Source organism: Bufo bufo, chromosome 3 (genome assembly GCF_905171765.1).
Source record: "Bufo bufo chromosome 3, aBufBuf1.1, whole genome shotgun sequence".
Taxonomy (NCBI): domain Eukaryota; kingdom Metazoa; phylum Chordata; class Amphibia; order Anura; family Bufonidae; genus Bufo; species Bufo bufo.
Window position 1 is genome coordinate 680,741,263 of NC_053391.1, and position 21,522 is coordinate 680,762,784.

Genomic DNA, 21,522 nt, shown 5'->3' on the forward strand with positions numbered 1-21,522 from the left:
ACTACTATAATACTGCTCCTATGTACAAGAATATAGCTACTATAATACCGCTCCTATGTACAAGAATATAACTACTATAATACTGCTCCTATGTACAAGGATATAACTACTATAATACTGCCTCCTATGTACAAGAATATAACTACTATAATACTGCTCCTATGTACAAGAATATAACTACTATAATACTGCTCCTATGTACAAGAATATAACTACTATAATACTGCTCCTATGTACAAGAATATAACTACTATAATACCGCTCCTATGTACAAGAATATAACTACTATAATACTGCCTCCTATGTACAAGAATATAACTACTATAATACTGCTCCTATGTATAAGAATATAACTACTATAATACTGCCTCCTATGTACAAGAATATAACTACTATAATACTGCTCCTATGTACAGGAATAATACTACTATAATACTGCTCCTATGTACAAGTATATAACTACTATAATACTGCTCCTATGTACAAGAATATAACTACTATAATACTGCCTCCTATGTACAAGAATATAACTACTATAATACTGCCTCCTATGTACAAGAATATAACTACTAAAATACTGCTCCTATGTACAAGAATATAACTACTATAATACTGCTCCTATGTACAAGAATATAACTACTATAATACTGCTCCTATGTACAAGAATATAACTACTATAATACTGCTCCTATGTACAAGAATATAACTACTATAATACTGCTCCTATGTACAAGAATATAACTACTATAATACTGCCTCCTATGTACAAGGATATAACTACTATAATACTGCTCCTATGTACAAGAATATAACTACTATAATACTGCTCCTATGTACAAGAATATAACTACTATAATACTGCCTCCTATGTACAAGAATATAACTACTATAATACTGCTCCTATGTACAGGAATAATACTACTATAATACTGCCTCCTATGAATCACAATATGCTCTAATATGATCAGGATTTATATAAAGGTCTCTTTGTACCGTTATCAGTGTGATAAATGTTGGGTGATTTTTGTATTTTAGTGAATACGCTGCAGCCAATATTACCACCAACCTGTATGTGATCAGCGAGCCGTGGCTGTTTTCCTTGGCTTGGTGCTCAGGAGCTTATTCTGTCACCACTAACTCTGTGCACACACTGAAGAAGATGGAGGAGCCCATGTTTCTATTGGTAAGACATTCTGGAAGTACAGTGATAGTGACAGTACTTTTGTAACAACTTGCATTAAAGACTACTACTCCCGCAGTGACTCAACCACCGGACATGATGATAATACAGCTCCATTATACCCTCTAAAAGGAATGCTACTACAGTACTTCTGAAAAATGACCCGAGCACTGGGCATGATCATAATACTATTCTATTTTACTTATTACATAAAAGACTATTATATTACAGACTTATAGTAGTATATCACTCTACCCTCTCTGTTATGCTTTTATAATGGGGCCCTCGGACTCCTCACCAAGTCACATGACCTCCCCTGATATTCTCTTTCAGACCCCGTCTCAGTACAGTCTAATGTGGATTCTCACAGATATCGTTTCTACTTTGCTGATTATTCTCATCTTTGTGCTGCACTGGTGAGTCTGACTTATCCGATACCTGACCGCATGATCCCCATGAACAGCGTCAACCAGATAGCCCACCTAACAGACACGGGGGACGGCAGATAGGGATCTGGGTTATTACATGTTTTACTGGTGGTCAAAGGTAGTAGAGGGGTTAATACATGTTTTCCTGATGGTCTAGGTAGTGGGAGATTAATACCTGTTGACTGGTGGTCTAGGGTAGTGGAGGGGTTAATACATCTTTTACTGGTGGCCAAGGGTAGTGGAAGGGTTAATACCTGTTTTCATGTTGGTCTAGGTAGTGGGAGGTTAACACCTGTTGTATGGTGGTCTAGGGTAGTGGAGGGGTTAATACATCTTTTACTGGTGGCCAAGGAGAATAGAGGGGTTAATACATGTTTTCCTGAAGGTCTTGAAAAGAGTAGGGGTTAGTACTTGTTTCCCTAGTGGATTCAGGTAGTGAAGGGGTTAACTCCTGTTTTCCTGGTGGTCTCTGGTAGTGGAGGGTTCATTCTTGTTTCCTCTGATGGTCTAGGGCAGTGATAGGCAAACTGCGGCTCTCCAGCTGTGGCAGAACTACAACTCCCAGCATGCAAAGACTGCCTACAGCAGGGCATGGTGGGAGTTGTAGTTTTGCAACAGCTGGAGAGCCGCAGTTTGCCTATCACTGGTCTAGGGTAATACAGAGATTGATTGATCACCTTCTTATTATCCTGAGGATCTCTGTATAATGTTCTGCTTGTAGGTGGAGAGAAAGGGGCTTCTCGTGCTGTCCACAAAGTAAAGAGGTCCCAGACAGTGGATTTTACAACACATTTAAAACAGGTACGTGACCGTGTGAGACAGGCCGAGTGTTTAGAGCGCCCCCTGGGGCTGAAATAGGAGCTTTTCAATGGAGATTCACCTTACCCTGTGTAATGTATGTCAGACTTTTCGTGCCTCCTGCATGAGAAGCCTGGCCTCTCAGTCTCCCATAGGCAGTCACAGTGTGAGCCTCTACCATTGTGAAAGGTCCTGGATGGACTATAGAGAAGCTTCTCCTATAGATGGATCACAGATCTAGAAATCTGCTTAATATAATTTTTTTTGGGAGGTGAAACGATGAAAAAGAAATGGCGAATTGGCCATTTTGATTTTTTTTTCTTTCAGTTACTCCATTCACTATACGGGATAAATAATTTTATATGTTAAAAGTTCATTTTTGGACATGCCGATGCCAATGATCTTTATATTTTATCATTTTCTATTTTTATTTATGGTAAAACTGGGTGATCAGGGAGTACAGCACCTCCAGGGAAAGCCACTTCAGATGCCCTGGTTACAGTTGACCAAGGCATGTGAGTGGTTAAATGTCTGTGATCGGCGTTATCTCTGATCACAGACATTAGTGTTGCTGAAAATTAGTTTTGCCTGGAGTTTAGGTCGCTGTGCCGTACACTGCCACAGTACTGAGGTGCTTGACAGTACACCTCTCTCCCAAAGGCTCTCTCTATATGGGGTTTGACGTGATGACGTAGGTGTGCTGTGTTGCGTCCTCCTCCCCTCCTCCATCGTGCCGGGCGGAACAAGCTGAGCGCTGGAGGTGCTCTCCGTAGCCGAACGATGGATCATCGGTTGGGGGACTGCACTGGAATAACGGATCCTTGGTTGGTGCTTTGTGGCCTGATGGTGCGCCCGGCTTCTTCTGGCCTTTCCGTCCCCTGCTTCTGGTGGATCTTCAAGTGCCTTGGCCTGGTATTCTTCCCCGCCTCCATGCCTAACCCGCCTCTCTTCTGTGTGCTGGATGTGCCTCCGCACCCCTCCTGCTTGTAGCCTTTTCTCTTGCCACCTTGTGTATTTAAAAGAATATAATACTGCTGAACCTGATAAAAAAAACTCCCCCTGAGTGATACAAAAAATTTGGTTTGGTGGACTTGTTGAGGTGGTGACAAGAGCACCGGGGGGAAGCGCGAGAGGAGGGAAAAGGAAAAGGAAGAGGAGAGTTAAGAGAGGGGAGAAGGAAAGATAAACATTAAAAAGTAGAGAGGAGAGAAAAGGAGGAGGAAAAAGAAAAAAAAGGAGGGGGAAGTAAAAAAAAAAAATAAAGGCAAAAAAAATTGAGAAAGGGAGGAAAAATGGGTCCTAAGCAAAATAGGCGATCAGCGGACTATTCTAAAACGGGACAGAAGCCTCCAGAATCTGCCAAAATCGATCAGTTTTTGAAATGTAATGGCAGGAGCAGGAGCAGGCCAAAAAGGGATGTTTGATTCCAGTGTTAAAAAACATGCTGGACTCAGAGTGGAGGATTCCTCCCAGGAGGAGGGGCGGAGGGAGAGGACCTAAATCATTTGCCTATTGTTGAATCCGCCCCACTAAAATAAATTTTGATGGTGGTTAAAAAAACAAAAAACTGAGAACTAATACAAGATATGTCAATGCAGCTTGGGGCAATTCAGACTAATGTGATTCTGATAAGGGAGGACTTCTCCAAGATAAGGGACAGAGTTACAACCATAGAAAAATCTGTGGGGGTCCTGGAGAATGAAGCTAAAATATTTCAAACTGAAATCTCCAGTATGGATGTTAATACCCTTAAAAAAAAAAAAAAAGTGGTGGACTTGGAGGATAGGTTGTGGCGATGCAATGTGAGAATTATCGGTCTACCCGAAGGCACCGAAGGAAAAAGTTCCGATGAAATGATACAGACCTTAATCACATTTTTCACCATAATTTTTTGTGGAAAGAGCACAATCGGGTCCCAGGGGAAAAACCCATCCCGGGAAGGCAGCCACGGGTACTTCTGGCGAAGATATTGGTCTCACGAGACAGGGATATGATTTTGAGAAGGGCTAGGGAATGCCCTCCTATTTTATATAATGGAAGTAAAGTGTCCTTTTTCCCCAATTTTTCTAAAGAGATTTAAGAAAAGAGACGCAGTTTTACTGCGGTCAAAAAACGGCTGCAAGAAAGAGACATTAACTATTCATTTGTTTACCCAGCTAAATTTCGGATAATTTTCAATGGCAAAACTTTTTTTTTTGATACCTGTTAAATAATATGTGAAATAATATTAATTGATATTTAATATAAAGGATTTATTACACTGCACACTGACACCATCTATAGTGATACACAAGGGGCGATGGGAGGTCTGTATGAGGACCTCAAGACCTATATTTGAAGTCTCCATATATGACAATGTAGAAGCCCATACATTAGTAAGACACGCCTGTATCCATGGTATAAATGACTGACGGAGACAGACAGGGGGGGGGGGGGGTCTTCTTACTCTCACTGTGTTGGGGGCTGCTGAAGATGATGGAAGAAACACATGGAGCCTTAGAAGAAGATTCCTAACCTTCAACAATGATACTTTATGGACTTTCATATTCACACATGGACAATAGATTAAGACTTCCTAAACTATTTTTGTAAGTAATCAACTTTTATGAAGAGCGAAAATGAATTGCATTATTTATTTTTTATATAACTCTTGCTGAATCCTGGTGAATGAGTCGTCCGGGTGTTCCTTACTCCAAATAAGCATACACTAGATTTGGAGAGAATTATTAAATCTGTTTTATATTTTTCACGCATATATATTTTACATTTGGCGTAATATTACACTGCTCAAAAAAATAAAGGGAACACTTAAACAACACAATGTAACTCCAAGTCAATCACACTTCTGTGAAATCAAACTGTCCACTTAGGAAGCAACACTGAGTGACAATCAATTTCACATGCTGTTGTGCAAATGGGAAAGACAACAGGTGGAAATTATAGGCAATTAGCAAGACACCCCCAATAAAGGAGTGGTTCTGCAGGTGGTGACCACAGACCACTTCTCGGTTCCTATGCTTCCTGGCTGATGTTTTGGTCACTTTTGAATGCTGGCGGTGCTTTCACTCTAGTGGTAGCATGAGACAGAGTCTACAACCCACACAAGTGGCTCAGGTAGTGCAGCTTTTCCAGGATGGCACATCAATGCGAGCTGTGGCAAGAAGGTTTGCTGTGTCTGTCAGCGTAGTGTCCAGAGCATGGAGGCGCTACCAGGAGACAGGCCAGTACATCAGGAGACGTGGAGGAGGCCGGAGGAGGGCAACAACCCAGCAGCAGGAGCGCTACCTCCGCCTTTGTGCAAGGAGGAACAGGAGGAGCACTGCCAGAGCCCTGCAAAATGACCTCCAGCAGGCCACAAATGTGCATGTGTCTGCTCAAACGGTCAGAAACAGACTCCATGAGGGTGATATGAGGGCCCGACGTCCACAGGTGGGGGTTGTGCTTACAGCCCAACACCGTGCAGGACGTTTGGCATTTGCCAGAGAACATCAAGATTGGCAAATTCGCCACTGGCGCCCTGTGCACAGATGAAAGCAGGTTCACACTGAGCACATGTGACAGATGTGACAGTCTGGAGACGCCATGGAGAATGTTCTGCTGCCTGCAACATCCTCCAGCATGACTGGTTTGGCATTGGGTCAGTAATGGTGTGGGGTGGCATTTCTTTGGAGGGCCGCACAGCCCTCCATGTGCTTGCCAGAGGTAGCCTGACTGCCATTAGGTACCGAGATGAGATCCTCAGACCCCTTGTGAGACCATATGCTGGTGCGGTTGGCCCTGGGTTCCTCCTAATGCAAGACAATGCTAGACCTCATGTGGCTGGAGTGTGTCAGCAGTTCCTGCAAGACGAAGGCATTGATGCTATGGACTGGCCCGCCCGTTCCCCAGACCTGAATCCAATTGAGCACATCTGGGACATCATGTCTCGCTCTATCCACCAACGTCACGTTGCACCACAGACTGTCCAGGAGTTGGCAGATGCTTTAGTCCAGGTCTGGGAGGAGATCCCTCAGGAGACCGTCCGCCACCTCATCAGGAGCATGCACAGGCGTTGTAGGGAGGTCATACAGGCACGTGGAGGCCACACACACTACTGAGCCTCATTTTGACTTGTTTTAAGGACATTACATCAAAGTTGGATCAGCCTGTAGTGTGTTTTTCCACTTTATTTTGAGTGTGACTCCAAATCCAGACCTCCATGGGTTGAAAAATTTGATTTCCATTTTTTTATTTTTGTGTGATTTTGTTGTCAGCACATTCAACTATGTAAAGAACAAAGTATTTCAGAAGAATATTTAATTAATTCAGATCTAGGATGTGTTATTTTTGTGTTCCCCTTATTTTTTTGAGCAGTGTACTATACCCCTGGTCTCGTGACGGACTTGCTTGACCGGAACAATATATAAGCACTCGTTTCTTTATTATTTTTTTAGATGTATAAAGCGGATGAAATATGAGGCCAGGGCTTTATCTGACCATGTACCATTTACTCTTGAAGTATCTATGGTGGATAATAAACATTGGGTAAGACCCCCATTTAGATTAAATCCCTATTGGATCTTTGTAATGGATAATCATAAAATGATGGAACAGGAGATTGTCCATTTTGGGGTATTAATTACAACTCAATTGGTATAGGACGCCTTTAAGGCCTTTATGAGGGGTTTATTTCTTAATAATATTTCCAATTTAAGAAAGGGGTTTGGTATGAAAGGGAGGGGTTTAAAAGAACTAGTTGTAGGCGCTATGAAGGAATTTTCCAGAAATAAAACAGAAGAAAATAGGGAAATTATCGAGAATGCAAGCCAGGCCTATTCCGATGTTCTTCTGGATAAGGCACAGCAGAGGCTTTTCTTTAAGGGACAAAAATATTTTGCCGAATCAGGTCGCCCAGGGAAATTGTTGGCTAGAGTGATCTCGAATCAGGACCAAAAAAAAAAAAGAGATAGTAAGTATTCGTTCACCTGAAGGATTAATTATAGAAGATCAAGAATCTATAAAAGGAATCTTTGTTAAGCATTTTGTGGATTTATATAAACCAGATAAGAATATTCCAGATGAAATGATGGATGCAAATCTGGATTCCATCTCTTCACCAGTCCTAACGGACACTCAAAGAGAACTTCTCGATCATGAATTCTCCTTGCAGGAGTTAGAGGCTGCAATAAAGGCTTGCTCGGGGAACTCCTCCTCTGGTTCAGATGGATTCCCATATGAATTCTGCTGTAAATATAGGGAGGTTATTCTCCCATGTTTATTGAAGGTATTCACGGAATCACTGGAGGACGGTTCCCTTCCGGAATCAATGACAGAAGCCGCAATAATATTAATATATTTTAAAAAAAGGCAAGGATCCCCTAGATTTGGAGGCCTATAGGCCGATTTCTTTATTGAATACTGATGTAAAGCTTCTTTCAAGGGGGGAAATCTGTGAACTGAGTTCTGCCTCTGCTCTGCAGCACTGGCGGATCCGGGGGGGGGGGGGCAACGGGGCAATTGCCCCCCCCCCCCCGAGCTGCTCAGAAGTGGGGGGGCGGCGGCAGGGCACAGGGAGATGAGTGCTTCCATTGTGGAAGCGCTCATCTCCATAGTCATCTGTATCGCCGTCCTCAGGACAGCGATACAGATGACTGTGCTGAGGCAGGGGAGGGAGAGGCGTGTCCCTTTCCCTTCCTCAGGCACTAGGCCGGCAGCCCATCAGAGGCCGGCGCAGGCGGCACGATGACGTCATCGCGCCGCCTGAGCCATACAGCGCGGGACACAGCATCGCATCGCTGCCAAGGAGGTAAATATAAGTGTTTATTTTTTTTTGTGTACAATACTGGTGGCTACTGGCACATAATGGGGGTCTCTGGCTACTGGCACATAATGGGGGTCTCTGGCTACTGGCACATAATGGGGGGGGCTGTCATTACTGGCACATAATAAGGGGGGCTGTCATTACTGGCACATAATAGGGGGGGCTGTCTTTACTGGCACATAATGGGGGGCTGTCATTACTGGCACATAATGGGGGGGCTGTCATTACTGGCACATAATAGGGGGGGCTGTCCTTACTGGCACATAATAGGGGCTGTCATTACTGGCACATGATGGGGAGGCTGTTATTACTGGCACATGATGGGGGGGCTGTTATTACTGGCACATTATTGGGGGCACTATAGGGGCATCTACTGAGGCCACAAAGAAGGGGTGTTTTATATGGGGGGCTCTGTACAGTAGAATTTTATACTGGGACACATTATGGTGGGTACTATGAGGAAGGGAGGAGAGGAGTACTATGGGGTCATCTACGTGGGCACTAAGAAGGGGTATTTTATACTTGCAAATTATGGGGGACACTGATGGCATCTACTGGGGCACTATATATGGGGCATTTTATACTGGTACATTATGGGGGGCACTAGGAGGAAGGGGGAGATGAGCACTATGGAGGCATTTACTGGGGGCACTATAGAGGGGTATTTTATACTGGCACATTATGGGGGCACTATGAGGACATTAGCTCAACTGGGGGCATTACAAGGGGGTATTTTTTGCACTGTCACATTATAAGGAGAATTATTTCTACTGGGGGGGGCATTATGGTGGGCTTTATTACTCCCCCATGGTATGACCCCCTAATGGCAGCACCAGCCTCTCCCTGCTCTGCTATTCCTCTGCCCCTTCTCCAAATCCTTTATATGAAATCTTTCTCATTAGGATAAAGCACAACATCAGCTCCGCCGAGCCCCCGGCCAAAGTGTGGAAGTGGAGTCCGAGATCCCCAAGGGCCAAGCCAAGTAATTGTAAGTTTTCATGTGAAATATGTTTGTTATACACATATAGCCTACACCGTGCCACACAATATACAGTATACCGCTACACTGTGCCACACAATATACAGTATACCTCTACACTGTGCCACACAATATACAGTATACCGCTACACTGTGCCACACAATATACAGTATACCGCTACACTGTGCCACACAATATACAGTATACCGCTACACTGTGCCACACAATATACAGTATACCGCTACACTGTGCCACACAATATACAGTATACCTCTACACTGTGCCACACAATATACAGTATACCTCTACACTGTGCCACACAATATACAGTATACCGCTACACTGTGCCCCACAATGTACAGTATACCTCTACACTGTGCCCCACAATATACAGTATACCGCTACACTGTGCCCCACAATATACAGTATACCTCTACACTGTGCCCCACAATGTACAGTATACCTCTACACTGTGCCCCCACAATATACAGTATACCGCTACACTGTGCCACACAATATACAGTATACCTATACACTGTGCCACACAATATACAGTATACCTCTACACTGTGCCCCCACAATATACAGTATACCTCTACACTGTGCCCCCACAATATACAGTATACCTCTACACTGTGCCCCACAATGTACAGTATACCTCTACACTGTGCCCCACAATATATAGTATACCTCTACACTGTGCCACAAAATATACAGTATACCGCTACACTGTGCCACACAATATACAGTATACCGCTACACTGTGCCACACAATATACAGTATACCTCTACACTGTGCCCCCACAATATACAGTATACCTCTACACTGTGCCCCCACAATATACAGTATACCTCTACACTGTGCCCCACAATGTACAGTATACCTCTACACTGTGCCCCACAATATACAGTATACCTCTACACTGTGCCACAAAATATACAGTATATCTCTACACTGTGCCACACAATATACAGTATACCTCTACACTGTGCCACACAATATACAGTATACCTCTACACTGTGCCCCCACAATATACAGTATACCTCTACACTGTGCCCCCACAATATACAGTATACCTCTACACTGTGCCCCACAATGTACAGTATACCTCTACACTGTGCCCCACAATATACAGTATACCTCTACACTGTGCCACAAAATATACAGTATATCTCTACACTGTGCCACACAATATACAGTATACCTCTACACTGTGCCACACAATATACAGTATACCTCTACACTGTGCCACACAATATACAGTATACCTCTACACTGTGCCACACAATATACAGTATACCGCTACACTGTGCCACACTATATACAGTATACCTCTACACTGTGCCACACAATATACAGTATACCTCTACACTGTGCCACACAATATACAGTATACCTCTACACTGTGCCACACAATATACAGTATACCTCTACACTGTGCCACACAATATACAGTATACCTCTACACTGTGCCACACAATATACAGTATACCTCTACACTGTGCCACACAATATACAGTATACCTCTACACTGTGCCACACAATATACAGTATACCTCTACACTGTGCCACACAATATACAGTATACCGCTACACAATATACAGTATACCTCTACGCTGTGCCACACAATATACAGTATACCTCTACACTGTGCCCCACAATATACAGTATACCTCTACACTGTGCCCCACAATATACAGTATACCGCTACACTGTGCCACACAATATACAGTATACCTCTACACTGTGCCACACAATATACCTCTAAACTGTGACCAGACAATATACAGTATACCGCTATATACAGTATACCTCTATACTGTGCCACACAATATACAGTATAGCTCTACACTGTGCCACACAATATACAGTACACCGCTACACTGTGCCACACAATATACAGTATACCTCTACACTGTGCCCCACAATATACAGTATACCTCTACACTGTGCCACACAATATACAGTATACCTCTACACTGTGTAGTCTGTTCTATAAGCACCATTGTTTTGTGGCGGCGGACAGAAAATAATCTGGAAGTGCCCCTCCCGAGACCAGGCTCTGGATCCGCCACTGCACAGCTCATGCGGTATTATACTTTGTGATAATGAATATTCCCCTCCCCTTCATTACATTCTCAGAAACAACCAGAGCATAGATGTCAATCAAATTATGCCCCCCCCCCCTGGAAAAACTTCTGCGGACGCCCATGGTTGAACCTTCCATATTTTAAGGGTTACTTTATATCTGCACAGTTATGGCTATACTGTGAATGGAAGAAAAGTCCACTATGTAGGACCCTGGTGAGCAGATCTTCCTATGATAGCATGTTTACCTTATTGGAATCCCGGCAATTATTGGATATACAACAGGATCACAGAGAAGCTAGGAAATTGTCTAGTAAATCCTGGTGTACTATCAGAGGTTGGTTGGGAATAAAGAGATATTTAGGTTGTAATGCCCTTTGGCAAAATTATTATTTACAGGTTTTAGATGAATTAGTAGTGGATCGGTTTTGGCAAAAAAATAATATTTTTTATGTAGCACAGGTAGTAAGGAATGGGGAAATACTTTCATTTTTGGAGTTAGCACAAAAAGAGAATATAATTTATCGTGGTTTAGGTATTTTCAGTTCCGTTTGGCACTGCACAGTGTTAAAGAAAAGTCTTTGTTAGACACTTAAATAAATTAATGGGGAATGTAGGGCACAAGGTTGAGATTTCTCAACTTTATAAATTATTAGTTAAAACACTATTTAATGATACACGCTCTCCTGGACAAAGGGCGTGGGGAGGTGAATGTTTAAATATACAAGTGGATCATTGGCAGAACACATTGTCCACTTTAAGATTAGTGTCTCACAAGTTTAATCACGTTTTAGTTCAATTCAATATTTTACATAGAGTTTACGTTACGCCAGTATGGCTTAATAAATGTGGTTTAAGGAATACATGTAATTGCCCGCGGTGTGACTCACCAGGAGCTGACTTTATGCCCATGTTCTGGCTTTGTACAGAACTAAAAGAATATTGGGCTGCGATTGATGACTTTATTACCCAAAAACTGAAAGTGGTGATTCCTTTCATGGTGGAATGCTGGACACTGGGCGATCTTTCTTTCCAAGGTAAACTGTCATAAAGATAAGAAGATTCTTTTGACAAAAGTAATGTTCTTGGCAAGACTCTTGATTTACACGGGTCGGGTTTTCACAGGATATTCCAAATGTGATCATGTGGCTTAACTTGGTTAACAAGACTACATTCTTTATAAACGAAGAAGTATAGATGAAAAATGAATCAGGATATGGGGTGCCTGGAAATTTTCGATTTCTTTTCCTTGATTCATCCCTTTTTTTATTTTTTTTATTTTAGAGAGACGCAGCGCAGAGGGAGGGCAGGGAGGGTACTAAAGGGTTGGGTCAAAAAAGGAATAAAAATATTAATGATTTGGATATGAATTTGTATGGAAAATACTGTCTGATTCTTAATAAAAAAATATGCTCTCTCTATATACCCCAGTGATCGAAGATACAGGGGCCAGCAGATCAGAGGGGGTGGAGCATGACACTATCAGGAAATGGCTACATAGATGCCAGGGATAGAGACAGGGCTTGAGATTGAGATTTTGTGAGTGGTAGAGTCTGGTACTCGGGGTGAGCCGACACTGATTTAAAATTTTTTTTTGCTTTTTTTTGTTGCATCTCTTTAAGGCTCCATTCAGACGTCCGCACTTTGGGTGCGGAACGGGTGCGGACCCATTAATTTTCAACGGGGACATAAAAGATGCGGACAGCATCCTCATTTCCGGTCTGGGGCCCCGAACTTCCGGTCCGCATAAGTGAAGTGCCCCTTAATGATCGGGCCGTTTTGCACCTTCGTTACCAGGCTTATTTTTGAAAATCTGACATGTATCACTTTATGTGGTAATAACTTCGGAATACTTTTACCTATCCAAGCCATTGTTTTCTCGTGACAGTCATACATTTGATTAAATTTTACCCAAAATTTACCCAACATTTTGAAAAATTTGCAATTTTCAAAATTTCAATTTCTCTGATTTTAAAACAGAAAGTGATACTTCATGAAATATTTATTACTTAACATTCCCCATATGTCTAATTTATGTTGGCATCATTTTGTAAATGTCATTTTATTTTTTTGGGAAGTTAGAAGGCTTAGAATTTTAGAAGCAATTCTTAAAATATTTAAGAACATTTCCAAAACCCACTTTTTAAGGACCAGTTCAGGTCTGAAGTCACTTTGTGGGGCCTACATAGTAGAAACCCCCATAAATGATCCCATTTTGGAAACTACACCCCTCAAGTTACTCCAAACTGATTTTACCAACTTTGTTAACCCTTTAGGTATTACACAAGAATTAAAAGGAAAATGGAGATGAAATTTCTAAATTTTACTTTTTCAATTTGAATCCATTTTTTATTTATTTAACACATCGAGGGTTAACAGCCAAATAAAACTCATTATTTATTACCCTAATTCAGCGGTTTACAGAAACACCTCATATGTGGTGATAAACTGATGTAAGGGCACACGGCAGGGCGCAGAAGAAAAGGAGCGCCATATGGTTTTTGGAAGGCAGATAGTGCTGGACTGGTTTTTAGACACCATGTCCCATTTCAAGCCCCAGATGCACCGTTACAGTAGAAACAATCAAAATATGACCCCATTTTGGAAACTACGGGATAAGGTGACAGTTTTATTTGTACTATTTTGGGGTACATATGATTTTTAACCGCTCTATATTATGTTTTTTGTGAGGCAAGGTAACCAAAGAATTGATGTTTTGGCATTGTTTTTTTTTTTGTTTTTTGTTTTTATCTGACAGGGTAGATCATGTGCTATTTTTATAGAGCAGGTTGTTACGGATGCAATGATATCAAATATGTTTACTTTCTTTGTTTGTTTCAGTTTTACATAATAAAGCATTTTTGAAAGAAAAATTATGTTTTTGTGTCTCCATTTTCTGAACGTGCAGGGGCTAGTTTTTTGCAGGAAGAGTTGACGTTTTTATTGGTACCATTTTTGGGTACATATGATTTTTTGATCATTCATTATTAAACTTTTTCGGGCAAGGTAACCAAAAAACTGGTAATTTTGGTACAGTTTTTATTTATTTTTACGGCATTCACATGAGGGGTTAGGTCATGTGACATTTTTATAGAGAAGATCGTTACGGACATGGCGATACCTAATATGTATACTTTTTCTTATTTATTTAAGTTTTACACAATAATAGCTTTTTTGAAGCAAAAAGATATCATATTTTAGTGTCTCCATAGTCTGAGAGACATAACTTTTTTATTTTTTGTCCGATTGTCTTAGGTAGGATCTCATTTTTTGCGGGATGAGGTGACTGTTTGATTGGTACATATGCCTTTTTGATCGTTTGGTGTTGCACTTTTTGTGATAGTAGGTGACAAAAAATGTCCGTAGCACCCGTTTAGATGCCGGGTGTATACTTGCGGTGACACTTTGATCTCATGACGTACTGTGCACGAGTAACTCACACTACATCATGATCTACACAGTACATAATTAGTCACTAAGAAAGGAATGTTCCCAGTGTACAGTGTGACATTGCCATCTAGTGGTGAGATGTGGTAATATCACAATAACAGCTGAGCTAACACAGGTAGGATTAGGGCTATTGGTCCCCAGCTGTGGTAGCTCCAGTAGGTGAGCATCATCCCTGTCTCATCCCTTTAAATTGTCTTTAGGGGAATTATTTGTCCGCACATATTTTATACATGGTCATTTTGGTGCAACTAGGTGAGTATTATATGATAGCGGATTATGTTCTCCCCCTCCTCCTGCAATATTACAGTACAATACAGTGATGCTAGCAAAAGGGGCGGCGCTGTGACAACCACTCATAACTACTCTTTATTTCCACAGAGATGGATATGTCAATATCGGAAGACAGCTACGTCAGGAGTCTCCCGACCACCCCAAGTGCCAGACCCAGCGCCCAAAACATGGGTTCTGGTGAGATTGCCTGAAAGCAAGACACATAGACAAAGGATGCCCGGCACTTTAAATGGCACAGCAATGACCAGTCATGCCCAGGTCCGTACAGCGGTCCAGCTACCCAGAGACTCAAATTCTGGGACAGCTGTGGCCATTCTGCTGCTTGAAGTGGAGAATAAACTGGAGCAGGGAAGAGGGATATTGGGCCCGTTGTGATGCCCACCACAGTGCCAGCGCCATAGTCATAATAGTCCATGCAGTGTCAGACTCATTGTGGTGCCCACTGTGCTAGTGCCATATTAGTCCCTACTGTGTCAGACTTATTCTGGTGCCCACAGTGTCATCCTCATAATTGTCTCTGCTGTGTCAGACTCATTCTGGTGCCCACAGTGCCATAGTCATAAAAGTCCCTGCATTGTCAGACCCATTGTGTCGCCCACAGTGCCATCCTCATAATAGTCTCTGCTGTGTCAGACTCATTCTGGTGCCCACAGTGCCATCCTCATAATAGTCTCTGCTGTGTCAGACTCATTGTGGTGCCCACAGTGCCATCCTCATAATAGTATCTGCTGTGTCAGACCGATTGTGGTGCCCACAGTGCCATCCTCATAATAGTATCTGCTGTGTCAGACCGATTGTGGTGCCCACAGTATCAACCTCATAGTCTCTGCTGTGTCAGACTTGTGGTGCCCACAGTGCCATCCTCATAATAGTCCCTGCTGTGTCAAACTCATTCTGTTGCCCACAGTGCCAGCCTCATAATAGTCTCCGCTGTGTCAGACTCACTGTGGTGCCAATAGCGTCAGCCTCATTGTGGTGCCCACAGTGCCAGCCTCATAATAGTCCCTGCTGTGTCAGACCCATTGTGGTGCCCACAGTATCAACCTCATAGTCCCTGCTGTGTCAGACTCGTTGTGGTGCCCACAGTGCCAACCTCATAGTCTCTGTTGTGTCAGACTTGTTGTGGTGCCCACAGTGCCAGCCTCATAATAGTCCCTGCAGTGTCAGACTTGTTGTGATGCCCACAGTGCCAGCCTCATAATAGTCCCTGCTGTGTCAGACTCGTTGTGGTGCCCACAGTGCCAACCTCATAGTAAGCTACAACACACTTACCAACTCCACCCTCCCAGCAGCGAGGAAATGCCATATGAGCCGCGTATTGGTGCTTGTTGCAGTCACTTCCTCTTCCGGTGCCCACAGAAGGATGTCTGTGCTATTACTGATTGCCATTTCTCAGTGCTGCCCCTGCAGGCAAGGAGGTACAGTGCAGCGTCAGCTTCTGCTATGGTCTTTGGTAAGCTCCACTCTGGATAGCTCAGAAGTTGCCATCTTGTTTTCATCAGACGCAATCTTCACCTAAGAAGCCAGGATCATATAAGGACAATGGAGAACACGTGACCCAAGAGTTCTCCCCAAACTTCCAACCATTATTGATCCCATCAAGTTTTCTTGGACATAGATGAGATGAAGGTGTCAACATGATTCCAGACATGAGATCCTTATAGAGATGAGGTAGTGGACCTGACCTCATGACCCGGGCTCCTATGGGTGACCCTTGCGCCGAACCTTTGGACTGATGAGATGTTCTGGTTCTGCATATACATGGCCGACTTCATGGTGCCTGCACTTCTTCAAGGATGGGAGTCATGATCCTTTGGGTCAGAATGCTGCAGTGGAACCTATAGGGGCCCCTAGGGTCAAACAATGAATATAACCTGGGGCCCCTGGACATGTGACAGCACAACATGTACATAGCGAAGACTAATGCCAGCTGAACTTGCACCCATTAAATGCCCCCACCCAGCATATGTACCAGAAATATGGGGCTCCATATATACAGAGAGCTTATCTGCCCCCCATATTTCGCACTTTTCCAACAACCCCCGTTACTGGGAATTAAGATGTTTAAAAAAAAAAGCAAAGAAACATTTGAATAAACTTCGATGCTGCTGAGATCTGCTCTTTTACCAAAGCCTGAGGCTGCACTACTGAGACATTATGTACAGCTCACCCCCCCATATCTACATCCTACCTGCCAACGTCTACTGTGAACATTGATGGGGATGGAGATGTCCCCATCATCACCCTGCACCTGGCAGAACCTGGAAGGTCTCCTTTTACTGTAGGAATCTCTCAGTGGTGCAGCCTCAGGCTTTGGGCCTGTGACTTCACATCTTTGCCTAGGAGTGAGGTATTAAAAAACGGTTTCCGCAAATTTAATGTCCAATAAAAGGGCTTTTCTCTATTCTTGGGTGCGCCAAATTTTACAATTTATACAGTGCGTGTTCCCACTGACGATCTGGGGGAGTGGCTTTACTTTTTCACAAAAAAAACCACAAAAAACTGTAAAAATTGTGAAATTTCATTTCACACTGGACCTCATACACTGAGTCTCTACTCTTGTAAGCTCCTCAGTGTAGAATTAGCCCCCAATCAATCTGCGATTACATTGGGCTGTAAGGCCGACCTGTTTGAATATGCTGGGACTTTCAGTTCGCCACGAGGTACAGATGCCTAAGCCTATGTTAGAGAGAGAGAGAAATGATTCCAGGGACCGGTTTAATATTTCCTCTAGACGGGAGACTTGTATCTAGTACCATTTGTGTCATTGCATTTAAAGTAACAGGCACATAAAAAAAATGACCATTAAAAAAACAAAAAACAAAAAAATTCATATTTTCTCATTTTTATCTATTTTAGAAAATGATCATATTCAATGTTTACTGTCAGAGCTGAGAAAGCTGCGGCTAAGAGCAATAATGTATTTTCCTGTACAGTCTGATGTGATGAAGGCTCTGTCTCTCCGGAGATGTGTCTGCTTTAATAAAAAATAATAATAATAATAAAAGGATTTTTATATAAAAGTTGTCCGAGATTGACCTGTCATTAATACCATATTATTATAGGGAAAATGAAAGTGGTTAGCCGGCCAGAAAAATGAATAGGGGATTGCAAATTAAGAATTACTGTAATATATAAAATGCAATAAAACTATTTTACGTAGGTTTTGCTCCGTGGTGGCGCCCCCTGCTGGTCCACCTTCAGTAGTGGACCAATATGCTCAGTGTTGATCTGCTAGACAAGAGGCCCAGACCAGGGATGCCAACCTGAAGGATCTCCAGCTGCCCACACTGCCTACAGCAGGACATGGTGGGAGTTGTAGTTTTACAACAGCGTGAGAGCCGCAGGTTGGCCATCCCTGGTCCAGACACTTGTCGCTACTTCTAGATTCACTGAAATACTGTAGATGGCTCTAGCTCTCTCTAGACAGCGGAGAAGGAACCTGTAGGGACATTACATCCCATATTTATCTCTGGGGCTATACGTGAGGGGCTGAGGAGGAAGAGGTTAACAAGAGCTAACTGCAATGCATCCTGGGAGAGGCAGGTACATACATGGGAGGAAGTCCTACAGACAGGTGAGAAAAAGAGTTTTATATTCGTGGGAGAACTGCTTTCAAAAGAAACTTGTCCCTCCCCAAAATGCTTTTCAAAAATACATTACATATCCTGAGCTGATGAGAAACGTACAGGATATAACGCAGGATCACTACTGGAATATATGTACACAGTGACTCCACCAGCAGAATAGTGAGTGCAGCTCTGGAGTATAATACAGGATGTAACTCAGGATCAGTACAGGATAAGTAATGTATGTACACAGTGACTGCACCAGCAGAATAGTGAGCGCAGCTCTAGAGTATAATACAGGATGTAACTCAGGATCAGTACAGGATAAGTAATGTATGTACACAGTGACTGCACCAGCAGAATAGTGAGTGCAGCTCTGGAGTATAATACAGGATGTAACTCAGGATCAGTACAGGATAAGTAATGTAATGTATGTACACCGTGACTCCACCAGCAGAATAGTGAGTGCAGCTCTGGAGTATAATACAGGATGTAACTCAGGATCAGTACAGGATAAGTAATGTATGTACACAGTGACTCCACCAGCAGAATTGTGAGTGCAGCTCTGGAGTATAATACAGGATGCAACTCAGGATGAGTAATGGATAAGTAATGTAATGTATGTACACAGTGACTGCACCAGCAGAATAGTGAGTGCAGCTCTGGAGTATAATACAGGATGTAACTCAGGATCAGTACAGGATAAGTAATGTATGTACACAGTGACTGCACCAGCAGAATAGTGAGTGCTGCTCTGGAGTATAATACAGGATGTAACTCAGGATCGGTACAGGATAAGCAATGTATGTACACAGTGACTGTACGAGCAGAATAGTGAGTGCAGCTCTGGAGTATAATACAGGATGTAACTCAGGATCAGTACAGGATAAGTAATGTAATGTATGTACACAGTGACTGCACCAGCAGAATAGTGAGTGCAGCTCTGGAGTATAATACAGGCTGTAACTCAGGATAAGTAATGTAAGGTATGTACACAGTGACTGTGAACCCAAATAATAAAACTTTGATTTGCTTAGCGATGAGTGATCCTGTTTTGTTTAGGGCTGGGACATAAGTGGAATGAAGTTTCTCTATTGACTTCCATGCTCCTGGGAGATCTTGCTGCTACATATCTCATCGTTTCACACTGATATAACATAGGCTTGTGCCTCCATCATTACAAACACAAAATTCAAACTTCTCAATTTTCTCAATTATATATTTTTTTCAAATTCAAAATTTCAGAACAATTTGGGACGTCATCATCATTTTAAGTTAAATAAATAAAGAAGTTAATTTTACTCTTAAATACTGGGAGGTTGCTCTAAGACTCTGGAATATATTATAATCTGCTTCATAGATTTTATATAAAAAGTCCACTTCGTGTTCTCCTGGAATATTTCCGGCTTCATCTCTCGTATCTCCTATTTTGTATTGTTCATCGGCTCCAACCAGATCCTAAATACTGACTATTTACAAGGGCCTCTTGTCATCTCCTGCGCCGTACGAAAGGGTCCATCCAAAAATCAGCGCACCCCTATTGTGACTGTAAACGTGACTCCGCCCTTACAGGTAGTCATCCTCGCTGGATGGGGTGTCTGAACCTTCAGTCTCTGAATCAGATGAGATTTGGGATTCAGCCCTGCTCATGTCCCAGACTTGGGAGGAGAAGGTCTTACTCCAGCTACACGGATACCCCACGGACCTCAGGCGGCGGATTAAGTCTACCACAAGATGCCAACGCTCCTTCCCAGTTCACTTGCTGCCCTTTGCCCCTCGCTGTTTGCTCATTGATGTCAGCATCTGGCTGATGTAGGAGGTCAACAGGTCGTCCATCTTGTAGCCCTGGCAAATAGGAGACCATGAAATCAGTATCTGCATCAACACATTTTTCAGATAAAAGATTGGTTGCCACTGGTTCCACTAAATCTCCATTACTGGTGTGCCAATGGTTGGAACCAAGACTGTGAACATGAAAGCCCTTCTTCGTCTGCTTCATATGGTTGGCACTATGTTTCCCTCTTCGTAGACAAATTGAAAGTAAATATTTGCCCCCTTTATCTTTCCAACTGTCTCATGAGTGAAAAGTCTGTGCAAAAAGGAGAGGCAGTCTGCTGTTAAAGGGCATCTGTCAGCAGTTTTGAACTTATGAAACTGGCTGACCTGTTACATGTGCACTTGGCAGCTGAAGACATCTGTGTTGGTCCCATGTTCATATGTGCCCTCACATATGAAGTTTTAAAATATGCAAATGAGCTTCTAGGAGCAACAGGGGCGTTGCTATTACACCTAGAGGCTCAGCTCTCTCTGGAACTGTCATCCCTCTGCACTTTGATTGACAGGAACAGGTGTGATGATGCTTTCACTGCCCAGCCCTGAAAGTGGAGAGGGCACGGCAGTTGCAAAGAGAACAAAGCCTCTAGGTGTAACGGCAACGCCCCCGTTGCTCCTAGAGGCTCATTTGCATATATTAAAACCTAATTTTTCTCAGCAATGCGGGCACATATGAACATGGGACCAACACAGATGCCTTCAGCTGCCAAGCGCACATGTAACAGGTCAGCCAATTTCATAAGTTTAAAACTACTGACAGATGACCTTTAACAGCAGACTGCCTCTCCTTTTTGCACAGACTTGTCACTCATGAGACAGTTGGAAAGATAAAGGGGGCAAAGATTTACTTTCAATTTGTCTACGAAGAGGGAAACGTAGTGCCAACCATATGAAGCAGATGAAGGGCTTGCCCTTCAGATGCCCAAAGATGTATTTTCAGGGAGCAGTTCAGTAATGGAGGTCACCTTGTTAGAAATTCATGCAGTTGTCAGTCCACCCGAATTCAGATGTCTTACGGGCCCGAAGATGCTAAATAACCAGTTATGCAAAGGCAGTTATGCAACCCAATGATCTGCCTGGGGAGGAGAAGGTTCTCCTTAGC

At 42.8% G+C, this 21,522-nt stretch overlaps 2 protein-coding genes across 6 annotated transcripts in view; one reads left to right on the forward strand and one right to left on the reverse strand.

Annotated features, from left to right (window-relative positions):
- The window catches only part of GDPD4 (glycerophosphodiester phosphodiesterase domain containing 4), an 84,672-nt gene extending 68,832 nt beyond the window's left edge, over positions 1–15,840 (forward strand). For all 4 annotated transcript variants that reach the window (XM_040426422.1, XM_040426425.1, XM_040426423.1 and 1 more), the window contains 4 exons: positions 1,036–1,183; positions 1,514–1,596; positions 2,330–2,409; positions 15,106–15,840. In XM_040426422.1, the coding sequence (XP_040282356.1) occupies positions 1,036–1,183; positions 1,514–1,596; positions 2,330–2,409; positions 15,106–15,209 (415 nt within the window). In that variant the 3' untranslated portion in view covers positions 15,210–15,840. The remainder of the gene's footprint in view (positions 1–1,035; positions 1,184–1,513; positions 1,597–2,329; positions 2,410–15,105) is intronic.
- Positions 15,841–19,740: 3,900 nt separating this feature from the next.
- The window catches only part of MYO7A (myosin VIIA), a 130,387-nt gene continuing 128,605 nt past the window's right edge, over positions 19,741–21,522 (reverse strand). The window contains exon 49 of one of the 2 annotated variants that reach the window (XM_040426420.1): positions 19,741–20,432. In XM_040426420.1, the coding sequence (XP_040282354.1) occupies positions 20,343–20,432 (90 nt within the window). In that variant the 3' untranslated portion in view covers positions 19,741–20,342. The remainder of the gene's footprint in view (positions 20,433–21,522) is intronic. The other variant, XM_040426421.1, reaches the window with a different exon arrangement.